Source organism: Pseudopodoces humilis, chromosome 2 (assembly GCF_049639895.1).
Source record: "Pseudopodoces humilis isolate 2021_Gansu_Grassland_sample_001 chromosome 2, ASM4963989v1, whole genome shotgun sequence".
NCBI classification, from domain to species: Eukaryota; Metazoa; Chordata; class Aves; order Passeriformes; family Paridae; genus Pseudopodoces; species Pseudopodoces humilis.
Window position 1 is genome coordinate 60,696,517 of NC_142201.1, and position 22,725 is coordinate 60,719,241.

Here is a 22,725-nt window from a genome sequence, read left to right on the forward strand (position 1 = left end):
TGTTGGCTATGGAGGAAACAGGCTGCATATAGAGGAATTCTGCAGATGGGAATGAGTGACAGGAGATGGCCAGCACCTGCCTCCAGCTCTACCCCAAGGAACCACCCAAGGGAGAAGCTCTTAGAGAAGCCTGTGTCTTTTTGTGACCATCACTGTTTGTGAAACACCCTCAGGAGAAGAAAGTGACAGTCACCCCTCACCACTGCCCCACCAAATATATGCAAGGGAAAAAACATTGAGGGATTTTTTTTTCCAAAGGAGTGCATGTCAAATCGCAAAGCCAATTTGCAAACAGGTGTCCTATCTATATTGCTGTAAATCAATATTTAGCAGCACAAACTGAGGGTCTAACTGGCACAGAACTCAGTAGCAAGATCAGTACCCAGCTTATGGCCCTTCTTATGCTTTATTTTCTGAAAATCTCTTTTTGAATACTTAAGGAAACAGCAGCCTAAAAGATGAATGCCCCAATGGGTATGGTTATATCCATCCTATGGCCTGACCATCTAGCAGCCTCTCCCTGCTGTTTATAATACAAGAGTGAGATTTAACCATGCTCACAGCGACCACCCACTAGCTGTCATTCCCAATTTAATGCAGGATGAGGCTTCCCAGCCCTCTGCTCAGCAGAGGGGGTGACTTTTTCTCCTCAACTTTCACTGTTTGGGTGAGAAAGTTGTTTCCTCTGAAGCTGAAGGGAGCTCTGAAACCGCCAGCTCCTGCAGGGCTTGACTGAGCCCAAAATATAGGAGTTAAATCCCTATTGCTGACATGGAAACCCAGGTGCTCTTGTCGCATGGTGGAATACTTGACCTTTCATCCTGCACAGGGGCCTCTGGTCCATTAGACAGGCAATGAAGGAAAAGTGTTTGCATAGCACGGTCAGACCAAAGGCTTGTGCGAGTCACCCTGGGTGCACTTTCCATTAGCAAGTGTTGTTTCCAGTGCTGCTGGAGGGAGACAATAAATTGATTAGCCTCTTTAAAATTTCTCATAAAATTGTATTAGCAAAACGGTAAATACATGACACAGGGACCGTAACCACGGGATGTTTACATAATGCCCACTGTGGATGAGTACTAAATACCATAAAAGACCTGAGACCCACCCCCCCCAAAAAAAGTCCTCGAGTTCTGGCTCTCAGAAGGCAGCTAGAGCACCATTGTTGTTGCTGTTGTTCCTCCTCCTTTTCCTGCTCCCCCTCACATTTCAGCTTCGGAGCTGTGAACTTTGCTGGTGGTTATCGCAATTCCTATCGCTAGGCTTCCGTTGTCAGAAAAGAGTTGAGCCAGGGAAGTGTTCAGCACAAGGCAATCCCCGTCTGAAATGACAGAGTCAACACACTCCAGAATCGACCTGGGGGTCGCCTCCCACTTGAGGCGCCTCTGGTTCCTGTTGAGCTCCAGCCGGTAGGTGAAGTTGTTGGCTTGGGAGGGCGTGCCGATCAGCATCATCGTGGCGAAGAACTGGGGGTGGCCCTCGTACTTCTCCTGCTTCCTGAGGACCAGCAAAAACTGGTGGCCAAGGCAAGAGTGCATGATGATCCAGTCCGTGGGAGCGGGCAGGTGCATGTCCGTGGCCAGGAAGACAATCTCCGCGCCCTGGAGGATGCTGATGCGGTGGGTCTGCCTCAGGTGGGACACCACCACCTCCAGGTGCCCTTCCCACGGGCAGGAGAAGAGCGGGCACGTGCAGGGGACCAGCTGGGGGTCATGCACGGCTTCATGGTGATGGCAGGGAGGAAGGGTGCCTTGCTCCGTGGATGCCTGTGCAGCTGCACAGCGGGTCGCTGCATACTACGGGAAGAGAGAAATTAAATGTGAGAGCAAGTGGACCAGAAACCAGTGCAGACACGCAAGCTGCAGACCCCACAGGCATCAGTCACCCATTCTCCACCAAGAACAGCACCAGTGGGGGTGCAGAGACCTCAGCACACCGGGGATCAGAGGCAGTCCCGACCTGGATCTGCGCAGCACAAGGAGATGGCAGTTGCCTTGCTCTCCAGGAGAACAGATAAACTGTTTGAGTCATGATAAATCACTTCAAATGAAAATGATGTATGTTTTTAAAGGGCAATTTCATTAGTTCAGGGGGAAAAATCTGATTAAAAGGAAAAAATAACCCAACAAAGCAAGGACAGCATGGGACATTTTATACAGTTAAGACTCTTGCTACTCAGAACAAGGGAATGAAATATGTATGGCATTATTATTCTTTAATGAAACATACGGGCAAATGCAGGCATTTTTCCTGAAACAATAGGCTTTATTACATCCATATTTTGTGAAATAAATGTCAGTTTTCATTATATATGATAGCGTCACTATTTTTTTGGTCAATGTATTTGTGCCTAATTGATGCCCTTACTGCCATAAATCTTAAATTGCTCTCAAAGGTGATTGGATGGCAGATTTAGGGCATTTTTATACTAAAGTAAATTTGGATTAAGGTAGGGCAGCTCACTGAAAAAGCAGCAGCTCTTGCAGAAGAATTCCACGTGAGGACTAAAAAGCAAACTGCTCTGCCTCTCTCAAGTGGATGTTGTTGAAGAGAAATAAGTCTTACTCAGCCAAAAGTGTATTCACATGTAATGTTATTCAGGAAGAGTAATGTCTCTCCACAGTAGCTGTGTGCATAGACAAACCCTAAGGCACAGGCATGCTGGTCATGATTCATCTTACCCAATTTTAAGCATTTACTTCACCCACCCAAGACGGAAGCCTGGTTACCTGGGACTGCCTCTGCAGCCTGTAGAGTGAGGCAGGTCTTAGAGTGCAGGATTAAGATCTTAGCTGGAGTAGTCCAACTTCTAAAGGTGACATTAGCTGATGCCAGAGACACTGAAACCCAGTCTCTCTAGTTGTGCCTAAGTTGTAGCTGTTTAAACATTTTTTTCCCTCTGAACTCCTCCTATAAAGGTAAATCCCTTACATGCATTAATGTCCCTTATAGTAGCATGTGCATATATATAAGTACATTTTGCTTTAACATATGTCCTATGAAAATATGTTGAAGATTAATGTAATACCCTAAATAGTGTCCCACATCTCCTTATTTTATGTACCCAAAATTACATTATAGTTCTAACATTTAACAGTTGCTCTCCTCCATGCCACATCCAACTCATAGCAGATTTGGGATTTTTGAGCAGAGATTTGTTTTATCCAGGGGCAAGCTTAATCTCATATAATGGGTGGTAGATTTGCTGCAAAGGACGTATTGTCTTGTCTTGTTATGGATACCATGAAGACTTTCATTACAGCCTTGCTGTAAGCAGTTTTCCCCAACAGAACTTGCACATTTCTTTACAGGATGTTTTGGAAGGCAATCTCTTGGGTAAACTGTCCTAACTCTCAGATGACCAGGGTTTCCTTGCCAGCCAAGATGACAATTCCATCTGTTCTCATTGTGTCAGTAGCTGCCAAAGGTTGTGATGGATAGAGCAGGGTTGTGATTCCTGTTGCTGTGAAATTCATGGCTATTCCCAAGGCACTGGATGTCAAAGGGAGCTGTTTCTTCTTCCTCAGGCATTTGATGTGAAGAACAATGGACAAGTTAAGCCTTACTATTGAAACTGGCAGCTTTTTCTTTTGGCAATTATTACTTCAGTAGTAGTGTTCTACTTTTTCCTTCCTCGTATTTTATTTGTTTTGCTGTATAAAATTCAAGAATATAAACTTTCCAAGAAGATAATGAATTGAGGACAGATAAATGACTATTATTGTCTGGGAAATAAAACAGGTCATTATAAACTAATCAAGGTTTGTGGTTTTAGCTGCCTGCTTATCGCAGTGGGATTACTGGTTCACGCTTAATTCTACATTAATTTTTGCATCCCATTACGATGAAAGTTATGGTTAATTTAAACTCTTTTTGGTGAAGGAGGCTACGGCAATGGCAGATCGTAAAAGCCTTTTTAAAAAAAATCCCTGAAATGCTAATTGCCTCATAAAATGAATTCTAATCTCCCAATCTAATACAGTGGGTGTGAGCAATTACTTTCTCTCACCAAACTGTTAATGCAACATTAGCGATTATACTAATTAAAACTAATGAACTCGTACTCACATGCTGATAAACCTCTCAACCACTTGACAAGTTCCAGCCTTCTATCAGTTTTATTTAACTCCCCTTTTGGAAGATGAATCTTAAATTAACCTCTTGACTAACATTCAAAATTAGGTTTTGAAATTTGAAGCTTTATAGTCTGTGTATAATTCTTCTCCAAAGATTACCCGAGTCAGAGAAACCATTTCCACTGAGGATGAAATTGAATTTAGAAATGCATTCTCCTAATTTGAGAAACATGGAGAACAATGGTAGCTCATCCATCTAAACTGCATCCAAGGTAAGAAAGTACAAATTTCTTCAAAAATCATTTTATGACAAACATGTTTCTATGGCTCAGGAACTGGAAAAATAAATTACAATGAGCAACTTATTACTCTATATACCTTTCTTCTTTACTAAACTTGTGAATTTTTGTGTGTGTGCACATAATTATGAATTCTCTCTCACAACTCTCATTTCTGAAATATTTCCATGAATCACTTCAACAAAGGACTTCTGGTCTAACTTTGTTCATTTCAGGTTTATTGAAAATTCTGGCAACTCAGCACAAACCACGAACCATGTGATCTATTTTTATTCTTTGACTAAAAGAACCACCTTCAAAATCTGTGAAATAATTGTTTGACTTCCCTGTTTCAAAATTCTAAATTTGTAATATTTTGAAAGAAATCTTTAATAATTCCCTGACACTTTTTTTTAAGTCTCAGAGAAAAATATTATTTTACATTTACTTTTGAGGTACGAGTGTAACTATCGGTGTGTTTGTGCTCTTGTTGGTCATTCATATGGCTGTGAATTGAAATGCTAAAATTGAAATGCAAAACAGGCAAAAAATGGTCACCAATTGAATGTATTTAAATGCTTGAATAAATATTTATGAACAGTTTTTCCATGTTTAATCTGCTTCAGTATTTACTATCTATCATTTATTGCCCGATTACCTAATAAAACCAGGTTTATTATATTGTCGTATCAGTCCAGTATTATTCTCAATTATCTTTTAGTCCGTTGCTCAATTTCAGTCAAGTTGAACTGTGGGATGGAATTCTGAAATGCTTTAATTTTCAACCATTTCTGAGAGAAGAGGCATCAGGGTAGAGCAACATGACCCTTTCATGTCTCCAGGGAGGAACAGCTGGCCACGTGGGCACTATTACATTGACAGAGAGGAGAGAACCTAAACAATGGCAGTTTGATCCCAAATGGGTTATAGACACCAGAGAACTCACATGAGACAGTGTCTTTATGAACAGGAGAAAAGGCTTCAGCCAGAGTGCTCCTCATTAGATGCAACATAATCCCACCATGAGGCACCAAACCACAGGAAACCAGGCTCTGCTGCTCACAGAAAAATTTCTTTTTAATGATGCAGCTTATTACAGAGCAGTTCTTTTTAAGAACAAGTAATTTGGCAAAGAGCAATTTATAAACACACAGTGCTTTTCTTATGGAAAAAAAACCCAACCAAACCATGACTTGATTTGGACTGGGACACAGGTTGTCTGCTAAAAATGCAGCAAATTGCTTTAGATGTGACACATTTGTCCTACATTTGATCTCTGAGGGGTTGGTCCCTAACTCTGAAGACTGTCAGCTCCTTTTGCAGAGCCCTGGAGTGCAATTCACTTGATTCCAAGAGGTGCTTGAAGGAGCACCCCCTGGACACCCTCTCTACATGCAGACAGGACCAAACCCAACCTCAGCACAGACCCACAGAGGCTTTACCGGTTTCTAGACAGGAAGCAGAAGGACAACCCTATTTTAGTCAGGAAAGAGCTGTACCACCATGGGCTTCTCCTGCTGTGCTGGAGACAACGCAGCCCATGGAGAGAGAAATGGAAATTCACATGAGGGTGTAAATCTGTGTCTCCCTACCATCATTACAACTCCAATGACCTGATAGCAAATTCAGAGGAAAGATGAATGGTAGATCCAAGAGTTAAAGACTTCCAAGAGGTAAAGAATATGCAAACACACCTCTGAGTCTGCAGCTGCAAATCTGAGGCACTCACCCAGGAGAAACGGCTTTGCTATGGCTCCTCATGCTCTGAGGGACCTTTTGTGTTTGAACTAGTAAAGTCTTTAGACCAGCTATGGCAAAAATAGTGGAAACAGAGGCAGAAACACACAGTGCACCTCTGCTGGCTGAGCTCACGGCCCTGTGGGGTGCAGACACTGGATACAACACCATCCTTCAAGCCTTGCTTCTCTGCTATACATTGGCACAGCTTCAGCAGGGAGAGCAAGCGTAGCTGCTGCCCTGAGCAGCTAAATGCCCTGATATTAAAGTTCTGACTTAAAATGGTGAATTTGCTCAAGATAAACGCCATAGAGTGAGGGAGAGTTGAAAGCAGGGCTCCTACCCCATGGCAGAGGGCCTGGACACTGATGACCTGGAGTATAAGGAGGGTGAGTAGCACCACCACATTGTAGAAGAATAAACACTGCTCAGGTCTTCAGAGTGTTATAAATCTATATTGTGACATTGGCTTTAGCAAGTATTAAGATAAATATTATATGTTAAATACTTTTTAGCTATGTATGTACTTTTTTTCTTGCTAACAAGTTTTAAGCTTAAAGAAATCTCCTAAGTACAAGCAAGGAAACTCCAACAGGCAAGACAATGGGAGGACCAAGCTGTTTCCAACAGAAGGACAGTGGAAAACAGGCTATTATCAGCAGCAGGAAATGGAGAGCAAACTGTTATCAAAAAGCCGGTACCAGGACGTTGGCAGGGGGGAAAGGTATGAAGCCCAGCTGCCCTCAAAGGAAGGATGAGGGGCCCAGACTGTTATCAACACTGACCATTTGCAGAAGAAAGGAAACCAAACTCAAAATAATGCTCATCAGCAAGAATAATGATGATCAGCAAAAATAGTGCTGAACAGGAGAAATAGAAATCAAACAGAGCATGTTCTAAATAGGTGGAACCAGGGTGGGGACATGCTAAATACTTCTTGAAAAAGTTTGAATATGCATCAAAGCCTCACAGCAGGAGGGGATAAAAAGAGTGTTCCCAAGATAGCAGGTGTGTTCCTGGCAACCCGCCAGGGCACCCGGCCATTTTAACCCTTTGCTTTATTTCCTTTGTCTCCTAATTGTCTTTCTGTTTATATTAAACTTTTTATAATTTATTAAGTGAATTTCGTTTTTAACAAGAGTGAAGGTTAAGTGTCACTTTTCAGCACTTCCCAATGTTCCTCAGTGTTATACTGGAAACCTGGATGTCTCGCTCATACTTTTACTTGCTGTAATGCACATAATGTGTAAAAACCAGGCTTTCGCATCCCTGTGAACAGTGCCAATGCATGCCAAGAACATCCCAAGGAGGGACAACAGGGACTGGTTCACTGCCCAGTAAATAAGTGTTTCTGACAGGAAAGCAGGTGCTGCAAATATTCCAGACACTTTTCCAGACACTCCACACCCATGCAACTGCATTTTCTCCAGTGGTCACACACACTTTGCAAACACTCATCTATTCACCCATTCACTGGGCTCTTTTCTTGGGGCAGTGGTGTGTTCTGAAGGCCACCATGGTGGGGCTTCTGAGCAGGGCCACACAGAAAACTGCAGAGATGAAAATAAAGCTACCAGACATGCTAGCCAGCCCAAACCAGAAGATAGTGCTCCCTCTCTAACCCAGCCCAACCTTAGCACACCCTGAGACTTTGCAAACTAATCCCCCTCCCAAGAGGAAACCACTCCTTCCATGCATCCTAAGTCTTTCCTCTCCATCCACAGCTTTCTTGGCTGGATTATGGGAGAGTTGGTAGGAGCTGCACATGTTCGTGGCAGCTGCAACCTTTGGTGGGAGCCAGGGATTGAGAGGGGCTGTGCTCACACCCCCTGTTACAATCCCACCAACCTGCCTGTGACAAGGAACAACAGGAGAGGCAGTCACCCTGTAGGTAGGTAAACAACTGGAATGAGCTTTGAAAACTCGGTGGATTTTTGACCTTGACCTAAAGATCTCCGCAGGCAAGGAGGGCCCTGGGCCTGCAGCTGTGACGTTGCTTTGAGTGAGCAACTTCCAGGGTTTTCAGCAACTTTCAGCAACCATGACAACTTTTAGGGTTTCTGCTGAAACAAATCAGAATTTTCTTTGCCAGTGAAATGTGCGTTTTATTCAGTTTTCTTGCTGTCTTCATCCTGTTTCTTGGCATCTCAGGGACTGACTGCTTCTTCTCAAATGCATGGAAACTGCCTCCAATAATTTTCTAATCCTCAGCTTCTTTCTGTCTCACAAAAGCTTTGCCACCCACTAACATCCACCTCCATGTTACTTACACCCACCTCACAGGGACAGAAGCTCAAAAGAACTATAAAGGTGACATGAAGAAAGTAGTGAGTCTTTTAATCCTGGTCTTCATTTAATTTATCTTCTGCTCTTTTTTAATATGCTAATGAGATTTTTTAAAGTCTTTCAGATGAAAGAAAAGCGAAGGAAAAAAAGAACCCAACCCCCTCAACCTATTTTGTCAAAAGCTGTACTTTCATATCTGAAATTAAGAAATCCAAGCCAGGGCTCATGTTGGGGATTTATTTAAAATTTTAATTACACAAAATCCTGTTCATTACAAATGCATCAGTTGAATTTCTTAAGTACTGAATATTAGTTGCAGCTTTGGCAGTGGAAGGATTTGTTTTCCCTGCTATCAAATGGCAGTGAGAGGACAACTTCAAGCTCATTTTACTAATCTCACTTTGCAACATAATCAGGCGTGACTTGGTGACACAGCACATGGGATGTGTTAATGGCTGTCCTCATGCTAATTACACACCTCTAACTATGTAGAGAAAATGCAGCTTTAGTACATGTCCACGCTGTACCTCACACTTCTCCCTATCAGAAGACCCCAAATTTTAGATGAATCCAAATACATATAGAAGTTTTTGGAAAAAAACCCATTGGTTTTGTAGTAGATCTAGCAAATATATGATTCATTATTTTAAATGTAGTCCTGGTGAAAAGAGAAATGTTATTCTCAAATGAAATCCCCTTGCCTTCTTTTCAAAAATAATTTTTTTTTACAGTATTTTGGATGCTAGCTCTGGAGCAAGCTGCAGGGAGCCTGCAGAAACTGCAGGCCGCATGGCTTCTCAGTCCTGCCTGAGAGCTAGCCTGAGAAATTCATGGGAGGATTTAAAAACAATCCTCAAAGACAGAAAACAGCCCTTGCAGGTGCTGTTTGTCTGTCCTTTGTTTTCTTTGCAGGAGAAAGTCAGGAGGTGGTGTACACCACTGACCAATGATGGTGATGTAGCAGTTTACTACCCAATAAGAGTTTCCTTTCTGTACTTTCCACGAACTAGTCTATAAAACAAGTCTAAAGCAATAAACTAAAGGAATTCTCCTGTTCTGACTCCATGAGAGTCTATGTCGCTCTCCCAGCCATTCCTAATAGAGCGACACAGTATTAACTGTCATGCACTCTTGAAGTGCAAGCAAAAAACTTCAAGACACTCACCCTTCTGCAATATATTGAAAACAATGTAATTATATTGAAATGTAACAGGATCCACACTAAAACATTTCAGTCCATAGATGCTTTCTGAGAGACACCCATGTGGACACTGATAAGATGGAGCAAGGTCAAGCTCTCCTACTTCAAACCTAAGTTTGATGAACCCTTCCAAGCCCTGATGGACACCAAAACTTCCCATGTTTTAAACTGAAGGGAGATGCACCACCTTGCTGACCCTCAGCCAAAGGTGCAGCAGGGTCATGGATCCCCAGGGAAACTATCCCAATTTAGCTGCTGTGTTTGATGGGTCTCACCTGAGATCACTTTCCATGCTCTCTTTGAGAAATAAAATACACTGATTAGATACAAGCAAAACCGTGTGCACGGGTTTCCTGTGGAGCATCTGGCAGTAAAAGTAAAAAGCAAGGCTGGAGGGTGGGCCATGCCCTTGGGACCTGATTTGCAACTTGTATTCCCTCTGCTGCATTTTAGGACTGGGCACAGAGCAGAGACAGCAAACCATAGCAGGGTGTATCTAATGCTGCATTGCAACTGCTGATGCACTGCGGTGTGCGGACATTTACCATCTTCTCTTTGGACCTGGAGATTTTATGCCTTGATTAAGCAAGGGTGATGCCTCTAAATGCCATCATCCCCTTTGGCCACACAAGGCAAGTACCAGAAGCCAAGGCACACCCTATCAGCTCTTTCTCCACAAGGGCAGGGTGCAACCATTGTTTATCAGCAGCTTGCTCATGAGACACTGCTGATCCTGGCTCTGGGTGAGGGAGTGAGCAGCCTGCATATGCACAACAGAGATAATCAAAAATGCAGAGTTATCTGAAGATTTTCTTCATCCTTTATCCACTTTGTATTTTGGATGAAGCCTGTTCACAAAATGCAGAGCCATTATAGGCTTTAATTAAAAGCAAAGTGATAAAGCACTTCCAAGCTGCATCTGCTATGTCTGATAGGGAAGGCAGAGTTCACAAGAGCCTTATATCTGACCTGTTGATTTTATGGTTTGCATTCACACTGAAAAAGAAATTAATATGGAAAAGAATTTAAAAAAAAAAGGAAAGAAGAAATTATTGCCCACTGTGCTCATAAACTTAGAAGTTCAGACTGCCTCTAAATAACTCATCATCTGATATTCATTTACAAGTTACTACAGTAACAGCATGTCTCCAAGAGGAGCAGATTTGCTGGTGTCATCTGAGATAATTAGACCAAATCCACCCTGAGACAATTGAATTTCTCTCCTTCCACAGTCAATCTCCAGCTATCACAATTATATGACAGGTAAATCCATTAACTGCTCTTTCAGAGACCTACCCCAGGAGTGCCAAAGAGTGGCACAAGCATTACTGGTCTGCTGGAAGGAGAGAAAGGATAAGGTGGTGGTTGCTGAACAAGCCCGCAGCCTCTCTTGGTGGGACCAGCGTCTCCAATCCCATTTGTCCACGCCTGCTGGCCAAGGATTTGCTCTGTGGTCTATGTCACATTGCTCTGACAGCTCTCACAGGGCAATGTGCAGCTAAGCCTGTGCCAGGCTGGTCACAGTGGAGTGCAGACAGAAGGCTGGGGCCAGGCAGGTGTAGTGAAGAGGGAGTACATGGCTCTCAGTGCTGCCATCCCTGTCTCCCTGTCCTGTCTCATAGGCTCTGCTTGTGCCTACACCCCTGTAGCATTCACTGAGTGATGTATGAGCCATAAAACACTCCACATTTTCAGTTAAAACTTTCTCCTGAGAACTGTTTTTGAGGAAGTGGACAGTGTCTTAAAGTCATGTCTGTCTCACTCTTACTGAGGCATTACTCAACCAGCAGGCATCCCAAACTCACCCACAGTGGCCTGGTGTGGTGGGATTCATTCTCGGGTTATAGAAGAGGGGGAAATAAACTGTTTCTAGCTCAGAGTAAGTCTCTGTTCCCCTGCACATCTCTTCCCCTTCTCCACTAGTGCCTTTCAGCTTGCCCTTGCTCTGGGTACCTTGCAATGTAAGTGCAGCACTGAAAGAAACGTCTCCCTGTTACAAGACAGCTCAAAATTCCTTCTTATTCCTCTGTCAGATGAAAGTGTGTCTTGTGTTTGTGTAGTCAGGCTAAAGAAAGGGAGGGGAAAAAAACACAAAAAACCCAGAAAATTTGTGTGAGCTGTTAGCTTTGGGCATGAAAAATAAACAGCAAGTCTGGGTAAATTAATTTAGTTTGTGTAATGTATGCAAATGCTTCATTGACATATTTTTTGCAGTAAGGAAAGGGACATTTCTCTGGGAACATTTGTCTTGTGTCTCAAATATTATTTTAATTTTTTGCAAATCATAGCCTGTTCCTTCTTCACCCTCCCTCTCAAATTCTCAAAGAATAGTTCTTCTAGAAGTTTTTTTCGTGTGGGGAGGATGCAGGTAAAAAGAAAGAACAGAAAGGGAGGCTGAGCTTAGCCTGGGAAGACAATGTTCCATTGCTATTAATAGACTGAAAATTTAAAAGGTTTTGTTACAAAAAAAGAAACCAACAAAAGAATGAAAACCAAAATCCACAACAATTTTCTAACACTCCTGCTTACAGAAAGCTACTGTCTATCCTACCCAGAAGAGGCTGAGTCAGTCAGTCTCCATGCTGTGCCTCCTGCAGCTCTGCTGTTTTGGGCAGAATCGCCTGGCATCCCCTGGCCTGCTGGCACCTGCCTTCTGACCTCGTGTACCAACAGCAAGAGGAAGTGTAGGACCACCGAGTCACAGAAGGTTTGGGGTAGAAGGGACCTTTGAAGATCATCTAGCCCCAATGCCCTGCCATGGACAGTGACATCTATCACTGGACCGGGTTTCTCAGAGTCCCATCCAAACCGGCCGTCAGTAATTCCAGGGATGGGGCATCCACAGCTTCTCTGGCCAACTTGTTACCCTGTCTCACTATCCTCACAGTAAAGATTTTCTTCATTATGTCTAATCGAAACTTGCCCTCCTTCAGTTTAAAACTCGTAATTTCTTGTCCTGTTACTACAGGCCCTGGTAAAAAATGTCTCTCCATCTGTTTTATCAGACCCCTTTATAAACTGAAAAGCTTCAATCTGATCTCCTTGGAGCATTTTCTTCTCCAATCCCATCTCTTCCAGCCTGTTTTCATAGAACAGTTCCAGTCCTCTGATCACCTTCATGGCCCTTCTTTGGATCTGCTCTAACAGGTTCACATCCTTCTTATGCTGGGAACCCCTAGAGCTGGATGCAGGATTCCAGACAGGGTCTCACAGGAGTGGAGTAGGCAGGCAGAATTACCTCTTCTGACCTGCTGGTCACGTTTACATTTATACAGACCAGGATATGGTCAGATTTCTGGGCTGCCAGTGCATACTGTGGAGTCATATCTCATTTTATGTGGACAGGCACCTCCAAGTCCTTTTCCTCAGGACTGTTCCAAACCCATCCATCACTCAGCCTGTATTGATACCTGGGATTGTTCAGGTGCAGACCCTTGCACTTGAACTTCATGAGATTCAGAAGGCCCTGCTCCTCAAGCCTGTCAAGGTCCCATTGGATAGCATCCCTTCCCTCAAGTGAATCAGCTGCAGCACTCAGCTTGATGTCATGTGCAAACTTGCTGAGGGTGTGCTGATCCCACTGCCCAAGATATTAAATAGCATTGGTCCCAGTATGGGACCCTTGTGGGACACAACAGTTGATACTGGTTTCCACTTGGATATTGAGCCTTTGGCTGTTAGTCTTTGGATGCTGCCATCCAGTCAATTCCTTATTCATCTAACAGTCCATCCATCAGACCCCTACCTCTGTCCAACTTAGAGGTAAGGATATTGTGGGAGATTGCATCAAAACCCTTAGAGAAGCTGAAGAAGATGGCACCTGTAGCGCTTCCCCTGTCTGCTGATGCAGTCATTCCATTGAAGAAAGCTACTAAAATAGTCAGGCATGATTTGTGAAGCCATGTAGGCGATCTCTAATCACATCCTTGTCTTCCACATGTTTTGATATCTTCCAGGAGGATCTGCTCTGTGATTTTACCAGGCGTGGAGATTAGGCTGACTGCTTGGATATCACCAGGGAATGACAAGGTTCTTCATGAGGAAAACAGGCACAATCAGAAGTGAGAGACCCATTACCCAGCAGAGCTGCAGTCTCTAGAGTCTAGTTATTTTTAAAGTCAGAGATCCATTAGCATAGACTGTGCAGCTCTGGCTGTAGCACCACAGGGTCTTTCTATCAGCTCTGGTCTCTCTGGTTCTCCATTCTAAAATTTCCTATTTCAGTGCAAGTGGAGCACCAGGAAAAGGGGGCAGAGGACCACATTTCTTATTCAATGCCATCTCACTCTTTAATGTCCCTCCTCACACCCTCACTTGTCTTTTTGGCAAGGTTTTATGTTTTAACTTCAGCCAGGTCCTCCCCATGCTGGCAGCTTAATACATGTTCTTATAAACTTGTCTGGCTGTACAATACTCTATAACTTGCACATCACAAAAGCAAATAATTTTACAACTATTCTGATACACTTACAGGTTTTGAGGATTTGACAGCGGGATAGATTTTTAAAATATATTTTCAGCTTTCTATAGGAAAAGAAAGCTTTTTAGAGAGCTTTCTGTGTGACACATTATTGAACAAGATGACAGACCACTCATTTCATCACATCAAAGGGGTTTCAGCCTTTCTTTCCCGGGACAAACTTCTCTCCTTCTTCCCAAAGGGCTGCACAGAGGAAGTGTGGTTTCTCAGGGATGGGATGGAGGGAACATCTGCTCCCCATCTCTCACAGTGCAGTGCTGCCTACCCGCACCCGTGCAAGAGAGGGCAAGGGCCTCCCTGCCCTCCGAGGGTGCCCTCAGGTCACTGAGGTGCCTGCTGCAGTCCCTGCTGGGATGTGACCCTGCAGTGAACAGCATGGCTTTGCTGCAAGGAACTGCATCGGTCGGGGTGAGCAATAGGTTCCCCCCTGGTTTCGGATGGGGCTGGGAGAGCTCCGGACACCCCTCCGGGATCAGGCTTAACAAGCAGGAATGGCTGTGTGGTGTTTTGTGCAGTCTATCTTGCCAAAATCATGAATAATGTGTGAAGTGACTGCTAGAGGGACACCACACTCCCAGGAGGAGCGGCTCAAGTGTTTCTACAATTTCACCAGCAGCTACTTGCTCAGTGAAGGCACCTTTGTGCCCCTGTCAACAGAGCTTCCATCTGTTTTTATGTCCTTTAATTTCCCTTTTGCACCCTATAAGTATGCAGTGATGGCTCGCCCTGTAATTTCCAAACCACAGTGAGTCCATGCTATTTCAGAATAACATCTTTTAGACCCATGGGGTTTGCAAAGACTTCAAGGATAAAGATAATATTCAGCGGAAGAAACATCTGTGACAAACAACTGGCTAAATTTCGGGCAGGATTTGTCTCATCTGAATGTATGTGTCTAAAAGATCAACATGTTCAAATCTGACCTGCTCATCTGAAGCTCCCTTAATAACAGAGATAAGATGTACCTTCACAGAGAAATTTGTCATCCCTATCTTGAACATGTCCATCTTCATGAAAGATGGAATTACCATGAGCACCTGAAGGAGATGTTCACTTCTCTTCCTAAGCTAGAGGTGGGGCTGGGTCATTGGCCCAGAAGTGGGCATCAGGCTTGCAAAGTTTCGCCATGTTCTGTATATCGGGAGAATCACTCAGACTCTGAGTATCAAGGGTGACAGGACACAGCCACTGTGACTGTTTAATGGGTGATTATGAGATGCCTATTTGCCTAATGCAGAAAATCCCTTGAGCTGACACATTTTCTTCCCAGCTAAGGGCTGGTCATCCTAATTTTCAGGCATCTAGATTTAACAGTGAAATAAAACTAATTTACAGCTCTTGCCATTAGGAGGACAAATTTTCATCGCTGTCCTTCGGGTGAGAGGCACTATAACAAGTGAATGATTACTGACCCATGATACCTATTAGAGATTGCAGTTAGGTCATCTCAATTGTTGTTTTAACACAAGAAATTAAAAGCCTAGCAGGGCTATGACAAAAATTGAATTGATAATGAGACGAACACTGCCTTTACCAGAGGCCCTTTCTAGAATTATATGTGGGAAAAGCTCAGTGACATCAGGACCTTGAGCTGTGGGTCCAAATTTTTTGAGCCAAGTGGGACTTTCCACTTGCACAGGCTTCCTCCCATTGCTACCTGGAAGTGCAATCCAGCTGCCACATGCTGGAAGTCATAGAGACACAGGAGCAGTTGGCCATGTTCTTGCTTGGCTCTTTTCCCTCTGCCACTGCCTGCAGTGAAACTCCCCACCAAAGAGGTTTTGAATCAAAAGGAGGTAAATGCATAGGACAGTTTGCTCCCAACAGCAGCCACCAGATTCCTGTGTTCTTGGTCTGATGCTGATTGAAGATCAGACTCTGCTGTCAAGTAACAAAGTCTGTCTCTTTCAAAAGCATCCTCAGTGCAGGGAAACCAATAGATTCCAAGTCTTAGGGAAAATATTGAAGAAAGTTGTGGATAACCTGTCTTTGAGCTGTGTGAAGGCAAAATTAGACTCTAGAATTCTGCACAGTCTCAAACTCAAGATGCATACGTTTGGCTTCTGCTCAGCCCCTCCTGCCCCTAAACAGATTGTGGGGTCATCACACCCGTGTGGCCCAGCACCACAGCACCCATCCTGGTCTGAGTTTGTGCTCCAGCTGCTCCCTGGGTCAGCCTTCCCTGAGCCAGCAACACTGCTGTCCTCCCTGCAACCCACCCTGACTCTCCAGTCCTTCCCAATTGCATGACACAGTGCCCTGGCCTTGTCTCATGCAGTGAAGGAAAGAAAATTCTAATAATTGCCTGCCACTTAATTAATTAATAGTTAGTCTTCAGCTGACTTCTTGTTCTTTTCTTGTTTCTTTTCTGTTCCAGTCCTAAGATGGAAAATTGTCCCATTGTCTTTCACTCTTAGAGGTCTGTCCACACTCTGTCACAGAGTAAATCTGCAGACACAGAAAGTACCTTCTCTGCTTTGCTTTCCACATGAGCTTTCTTCCCATTTATTTCTGCTGCCTGTTTTACGTGAAGATCTGCTTTAGCTTTTGGGCTTGCTCCAGCACCACTAGCTAAAATTATATCAAGTATTGATTTGTAACAGATATATTACAGGGCAATGCTAGTGAGGATACATTAGGTAAATGGAGGAGCAGGCCCATGCTGCTTTCTTCTTTTTACCAGAATGGCAATCAGCAGCAGCAGAGTTGTGCAGGGTCTGCGACAGCTGTGGCTTGAACCAGCCAGAGATCATCCAAATTAATAGACTGTGGAGAAGACTCAGTGCTAAGTGCTGTGGGCCTGGTAGTGCCCTTGGGTACAGAGTACATAGATGGTCTTGTGAAATGAGAATGGTTTAAGGAAAAAACCCTGGTAATTCAAGGCCCCTTAGCATTCTCATGATCTGCCATACTGATCCAGGTTTCATTTTCACTTATTACTGCTCAATATTTAATTTCCTTTGTACTTAGAAAGGTGCCAAGCCCAGGTGACAGTGATGGCTGGCTACTATTTCTGAAGTTGTATAACTCAGGCAATGAAGTAGAAAGGACACTACAAGAGAGAACAGCAAAGGGGAGAGGCATAGTCACTACTGCAGGTGGTGGGCATTAAGGTGACACTGGTAGAAGATGAGAGGACAGTGAATGCTTCAGGATGAGAAACTTAGGTTAAAAACAGTGTTAAGAAGAATTCTTTGCATTAAAATAGGGAGCAAGGTAATCTTGCTCTTTCTTAACAGAAAAACAGCTCTTTCTTAACAGTCACATGTGAAAATGAACATCGGTGACAGTGGTATTAAGCTAAACTGACTTGCAAATGCCCTTTTGCTGGAGTTCCTTGCTACTGACCTTACACAGGTGACTGCAGTTAAAGGAATACAGGTGGAAAATTTAGAAAAGGCTGCATAAAACGGCATTGGTATTGAGATAAATCATCTGTAGCCATAGAGTGTCAGAGTTACAGCTAAACTTATTTCCCAGTTTGGTCTGGCATTGCCCTGATTCTGGTTTCACTTGGCTATTTCTCTCCACTACCTATAAGGGGACTTGGGGGTGACTAAGCTATGCTCAGATGCAGATATCATGTTTCCAGGTCTTACACTAAGGTGAGATGAATCCCACTTTGCTCCTGCCTCTGAGCTGCCTGGTAACCTTCAAGCCCTTTGATTCTTTTTCTTCCTGATCCATCTCTCTGGCCCCGCACTGTCTCATCCCTAATTTATCAGCAGAGGCTACCTTTATACAGGTGAATAAAACAAATCAGGGGTCATTTCCTGGCCCTGAGATCAAGTGGAACATCTTTTGTCCATGTGGTTTAATTTACCTCTCACACAGAGTGGCCTCTGCATTGTGTCTGGTGGAAACTGTTCCTGGTCTCTCGAAGGCAATTAAGGAGAATGCTTGCTGGTATGTGCCAAATCTGGGGAGGATGCTGCCCATCACACTGCATGGATAATTGCAAGTTGGTGTTGCGGCCTTGGCCTGCTGTGGCCTGGCAGATAGACCCCCATTTGAATTTCCCACATCCAGAGGTGGCTCAGCATGTGCAGGCGAGAGGTAAAAATCCCCATCAGGGGAGTTCATGTCCTGCTTCCCAAGCCCTTGAAGGTTAATGGCTGCACAGAGACTGTCAGCCTTCAGGGACTTCTTTCGACACCTTTCCCAAGTACTTGGTCATTTGAAAGTGAAATTAATAAGCACTTTCCTCTGAAAGGCTTTTTCTTTTGGCATCTTATGTCAAGATGCAGTTACATGTCAGGTACGTGTTTGTTTTCATAAGGCACTATGTAAAAAGCCTCTCTTCCTTCAAGTGTACATTTTGTCAGCAGCTTTTGGACTGATTTCAACTCCTCAGCCATACTGCAGCCCTTCTATGTCTAGAAGAGGACATTCAGGTTTTACCTTCCCTGTCAGCTGCAGAGTCACACTGCCCTTGAAATCAATGTGGTTGCTGTATTAGAAATACTTAGCACATAAATTGTAGGACATGAGGCAGTGAGTGTAACAAGGCATGATAACCATGCACTGAACCTGCTGTACAAGCTCATTTCAAAATCTAGCACAGACTCCTCGCTCTTCCACTTGCTTGGTTCAGAGCTTGAAGGAAGGGCGTGCTTTGAGAGCATGCATTGCTAACCACATCCCAACTCCAGTCAGTCAGAAATGGGGCTGAGCTTTCTCACACATTGTATTTTTTAATGCTGATATGCCCACACTGCAGGCTTGATGTTAAAATGAGCTTTCCCACCTAATTTTTTTCACTTTTGCCTGAATCTCAGGATGTTACCGGGTGGGCAATGGTTGAAAACAATGAAACAGGAATGGAAGTGTTGTACCCCCATTTCAGCAGGTGCCTCCGCAGGACTTGATTGTGTGCACAGTGATAAACAACTACAAAGGGACATCTTACCCTAGGGTAGTGAGACAGTGAGGGATAGAACAGGAGCTAACTGTGCCAGCTTATGTTTGCCCAGGCATTTGACCACGGAAAGGATGCATCCAGAAGGAGTTTTGGTTTCCAAACCTACCAAGAAAGGCTACATCTAAGCACGTAACAATTAAAGGTTTATCTTCTGTTTCACAAACCCAAGCCTATCAAAAGACAAACTCATTTACCAGGGAAAGACTTGCTATGCAAAAAAAAACCTAAAGGCTCCTTAGACATGCCAAATTGGTTTCTTCATCTTCAGGCACGAATATCAATTAAGCAGAGGTTATGTCCTAGCTTAAAAGCAGAGTGAGATTTATGTGAACAACCAATTTCAGTTACAGGGAATTAATTTTGGATGTATACTGTAGTCATAGGAAGGCATAATTTCCTTTTATGTAATTTGTTTCCTGAAACTGGCACTGGAGCAAGGGTATCTCAAATAAACTTGGCTTCTTATTATATATCTGAATCCCATCCACACAACTACAGACACCTGGTGAGAGGTCACATTCAGTTGAACATTCTCAGCTGTGGGCAGGTGACATCATGATTCACTGGAGGCTCCTCAAGGTTTTGTAGACGTGGCTGGTAGCAGAGCTGTGGCTCCAGGGAGAAATGCAGGTGCTGAGTGGCCAGAATGAGTCTCGTTTGCACTGGAGTGGTACATTTCTCACTTGGCAGCTTTACTGTTGCACCATCCTCATTATTTCTACTCTTGCTTTTTCTCCAGCACTGAGCATAAGCGGTTTGAAAAAACACTGTACAGAAAGGGTGAACCACTGTAAAACCAAATTTTTAGCTGAACAAAGCCAGGACAGCTCCACTGCAGCCATTCCACAGAGCTGAGCTGCTAGGAGCAGGAAGACATGGAGACAGCAGAGGCTTTCACACTTTGTGTGCTGACATGAAGGAAGATAAATTTAGGATTGAGCCCTAGTTTCTGTGGATTGTTTTTTACAAGAGAGAGAAAAACCAGACTGTGGTTCACTGTTTCCATAAGAGACATAGGTATTGAATCATGTTTTTTCTATCCCAAGATACTTGTGTTTTTGCCTGCATGATGACCTTGCTTCAACAGAAAGAGTGGAAGGTGATCACTGCTTCAATCTGTTCCACCACTAGGGCACTCCTGTGGGAAGTAGCAGATGCAGCTCCCTCCCTTTTGGGAGAGACTTCTTACTTGTCAAGTTGCTCTGTAAGCAATGGATGAAACATAGACTGAAAGCTGCTGCTAAGGAGTTGTGTCTTTTCCTGTCCTCTAGACTGTCAGTCTGTGTTGGGTACACCCCCAAATTAAATACAGGATCAGTCCATCGGAACTGTCTGATTTTACACCCAGGGAGGTACAAGTGGGAGACACAGAGCTGAGCAAGATGGTCTGAGGGCATCAGCCCTGGGCAAAGAGGCACACTGGGTACATTTACACATTTTCAGTGGCAGCTTTGGTGTGCAGGGACTCTTATTGACTCTAAGTGATCAGGTGAGCCTTTTGGAGTCAGAGACCAAATAGCATCTAATTGTATTTCAGGAGCTGGATCCTGCCCCGGGTCCCCAACAGGTCATGTTCATGAACAGGTAAAGGAAATAGCACAATTTTCTCCCACACTGGTTAAGCCAGCTTCCCTCATGGGAACTTATCCATCCCCTACTTACTGGGGGACCCCTGAAAACCTGGAGTATCTCAGTCTATTGACCACTGAGAATTACTATGCTCTGTAGGGACAGGTACTTGTGTAGCAACTACAGGATTCAAGAAGAAAAACACCAGCTTGGAAAGAGATAAAATCCTAGATGGCAATGGAGAGATTTGGAAACTGGAAACTCAGCAGCACTGAGAACATGGCACATGTTTGCACAAGTGCAAACCTTCCTGGCCTGATGACTGACCACTTGCCCAGCAAGGATTCTTCAGACGTCTGATGGAGGCACTGAGCATTTTAATGCTTAGCCTGGCAACACAGTAAATCCCAGATATTCCTTGTTTGTTTCAACCAATAAATAACTGTGTTATACATCAAAGTTGTGGATAACCTCGTTACAGAATCATTTTGTGCGTAGCAAAAGGTGCCTGAACAAAGTGACCTAGGAAAGGTTTACTGTTTCCTCTCTCCAATACATAAAGCCAGTATGACCAGTAGAAGGAAATCTGTTTACTTTGTTCTCGTTCTCCCTCTGAATTGTCATCTCTCCAGCTAATGAGAATTAAACACTTTCATTGTTGTTTGTTGGTGTTGAAGTTTACCACAAAAGCATATGGGTAAAAAACACAGCCAAAGTTATATTTCACCTGTACATAAGTGGAAAGTGATGTATGTAGTTTATCATGGTGTGGACTCTCTTTAAGAGCAAAAATTCAGATTTTAGTAAGAGCCACAGAAAAACATCTTTGAAGATGTGAACCATTCTGGCAGAAGAAAGTGACAGTCTACTGGGCTAGTGTGTCTACAGTGCCAAAAAGAGAAATCTGGTGAAAGTTTTGTGTTCTGTGTCTCAATGTTTTGAGATCACGGAAAGGGTTCAAAGACAACAAGTTTGATGCACCTTACCTATCATCTGAGGTTCACAGACACCTGCTCATTACAGTCAATACAGGATCTCCCAACTGTCAAAGTAGCAAGGACTCACCTTGTGATCTGCTTCTGCATCTGCTCTAGGCATGCCTATATCCCTCCACTGGGTAAAATGTGGCTCTCCATTTAGTCAGGCATCCTTTATATTTGGCACCAGAAAAAAGCAGTGTGCAAGAAGGGAGGAGTCACTAAGGGTGTGGAGTGAAATCACATAAGGAGTACTGGGTCCAGCTTGGAAGGAATTAATTTTCTTCACAGAGGGCCTTATGGTGCTGGGCTTTGGACTTGCGACCAACAAATCTGTGATTTGAACACAAATCAAACTGTTGGTCAAATACAAACATTTTTGTTGTTGCTGAGAAGTTCTCGCACAACAAGGTTTCTGTTTATCACTCTGGTTTCCCCCAACAAGTTTAATGGCGTTGGTTGAGAAATTTGGAAGGAACACAGGCAGGACAGATGACCCCAGCTGATCAAATGTATATTCTGGATTTTCATATTCATCAATAAATCAGGCAGAGGGTACTCTTTTCAAAGCAGTCTTTGCTTGGAGACCGGCTAGACACCGGTCTTCTGGTGGGAGGTGACAAGTGACTGTACTTGCATCACCTGTTCTTTGTTTTCTCTCTTTATTCTCTTATTTGATTATCGTTATCTTAAGATCTGAGCTTTTCTCACTCTGATTCTTTCTCCCATCCTGCTGGTCAGGAGTGAGCAAGCAGATTGCAGGTACTTAGTTGCTGGTCAGGGTTAACTTACCGCAAAGTGCAAAAAGGCCAGAGGTGGAGCGACTGCAGCAGGAGGGAAGTGGTAATTTACACCCCAGAGCCAAATGACAGTGCCCATAAGAAAGCTTAGCGGTGTTTCTCTCCACCCAGGCCCTCTGTAGGTGAATGCAGTAGGAGAGGAGTGATCAGGTCCTTAACTTTTCCATAAACATCCCTGGTATGAGGCTATCTCAAAACAGAGCAGATATGGCCTGATCACAGGCATGTTCAGCATTGCTTATCTCACATGTATCTCCTCTGATGGGCTTCACCCTACAGCTCTGCCCTTCCCTCACTGCTGCTCCCTCCCCACTCTGTGGCACTGAAACTCTCATGACCCCATAGCCCACAGTGACCCTCCAGCCTGCAACTTGCAGCCTAGGATGTTACCTGTACTTGC

General features: G+C 43.8%; 1 protein-coding gene across 1 annotated transcript in view; it reads right to left on the reverse strand.

Annotated features, from left to right (window-relative positions):
• Positions 1 to 1,202: 1,202 nt before the first annotated feature.
• The window catches only part of SIAH3 (siah E3 ubiquitin protein ligase family member 3), a 42,655-nt gene continuing 21,132 nt past the window's right edge, over positions 1,203 to 22,725 (reverse strand). The window contains exon 2 of the mRNA XM_005516375.2: positions 1,203 to 1,796. Coding sequence (XP_005516432.1) covers positions 1,203 to 1,796 — 594 coding nt within the window. The remainder of the gene's footprint in view (positions 1,797 to 22,725) is intronic.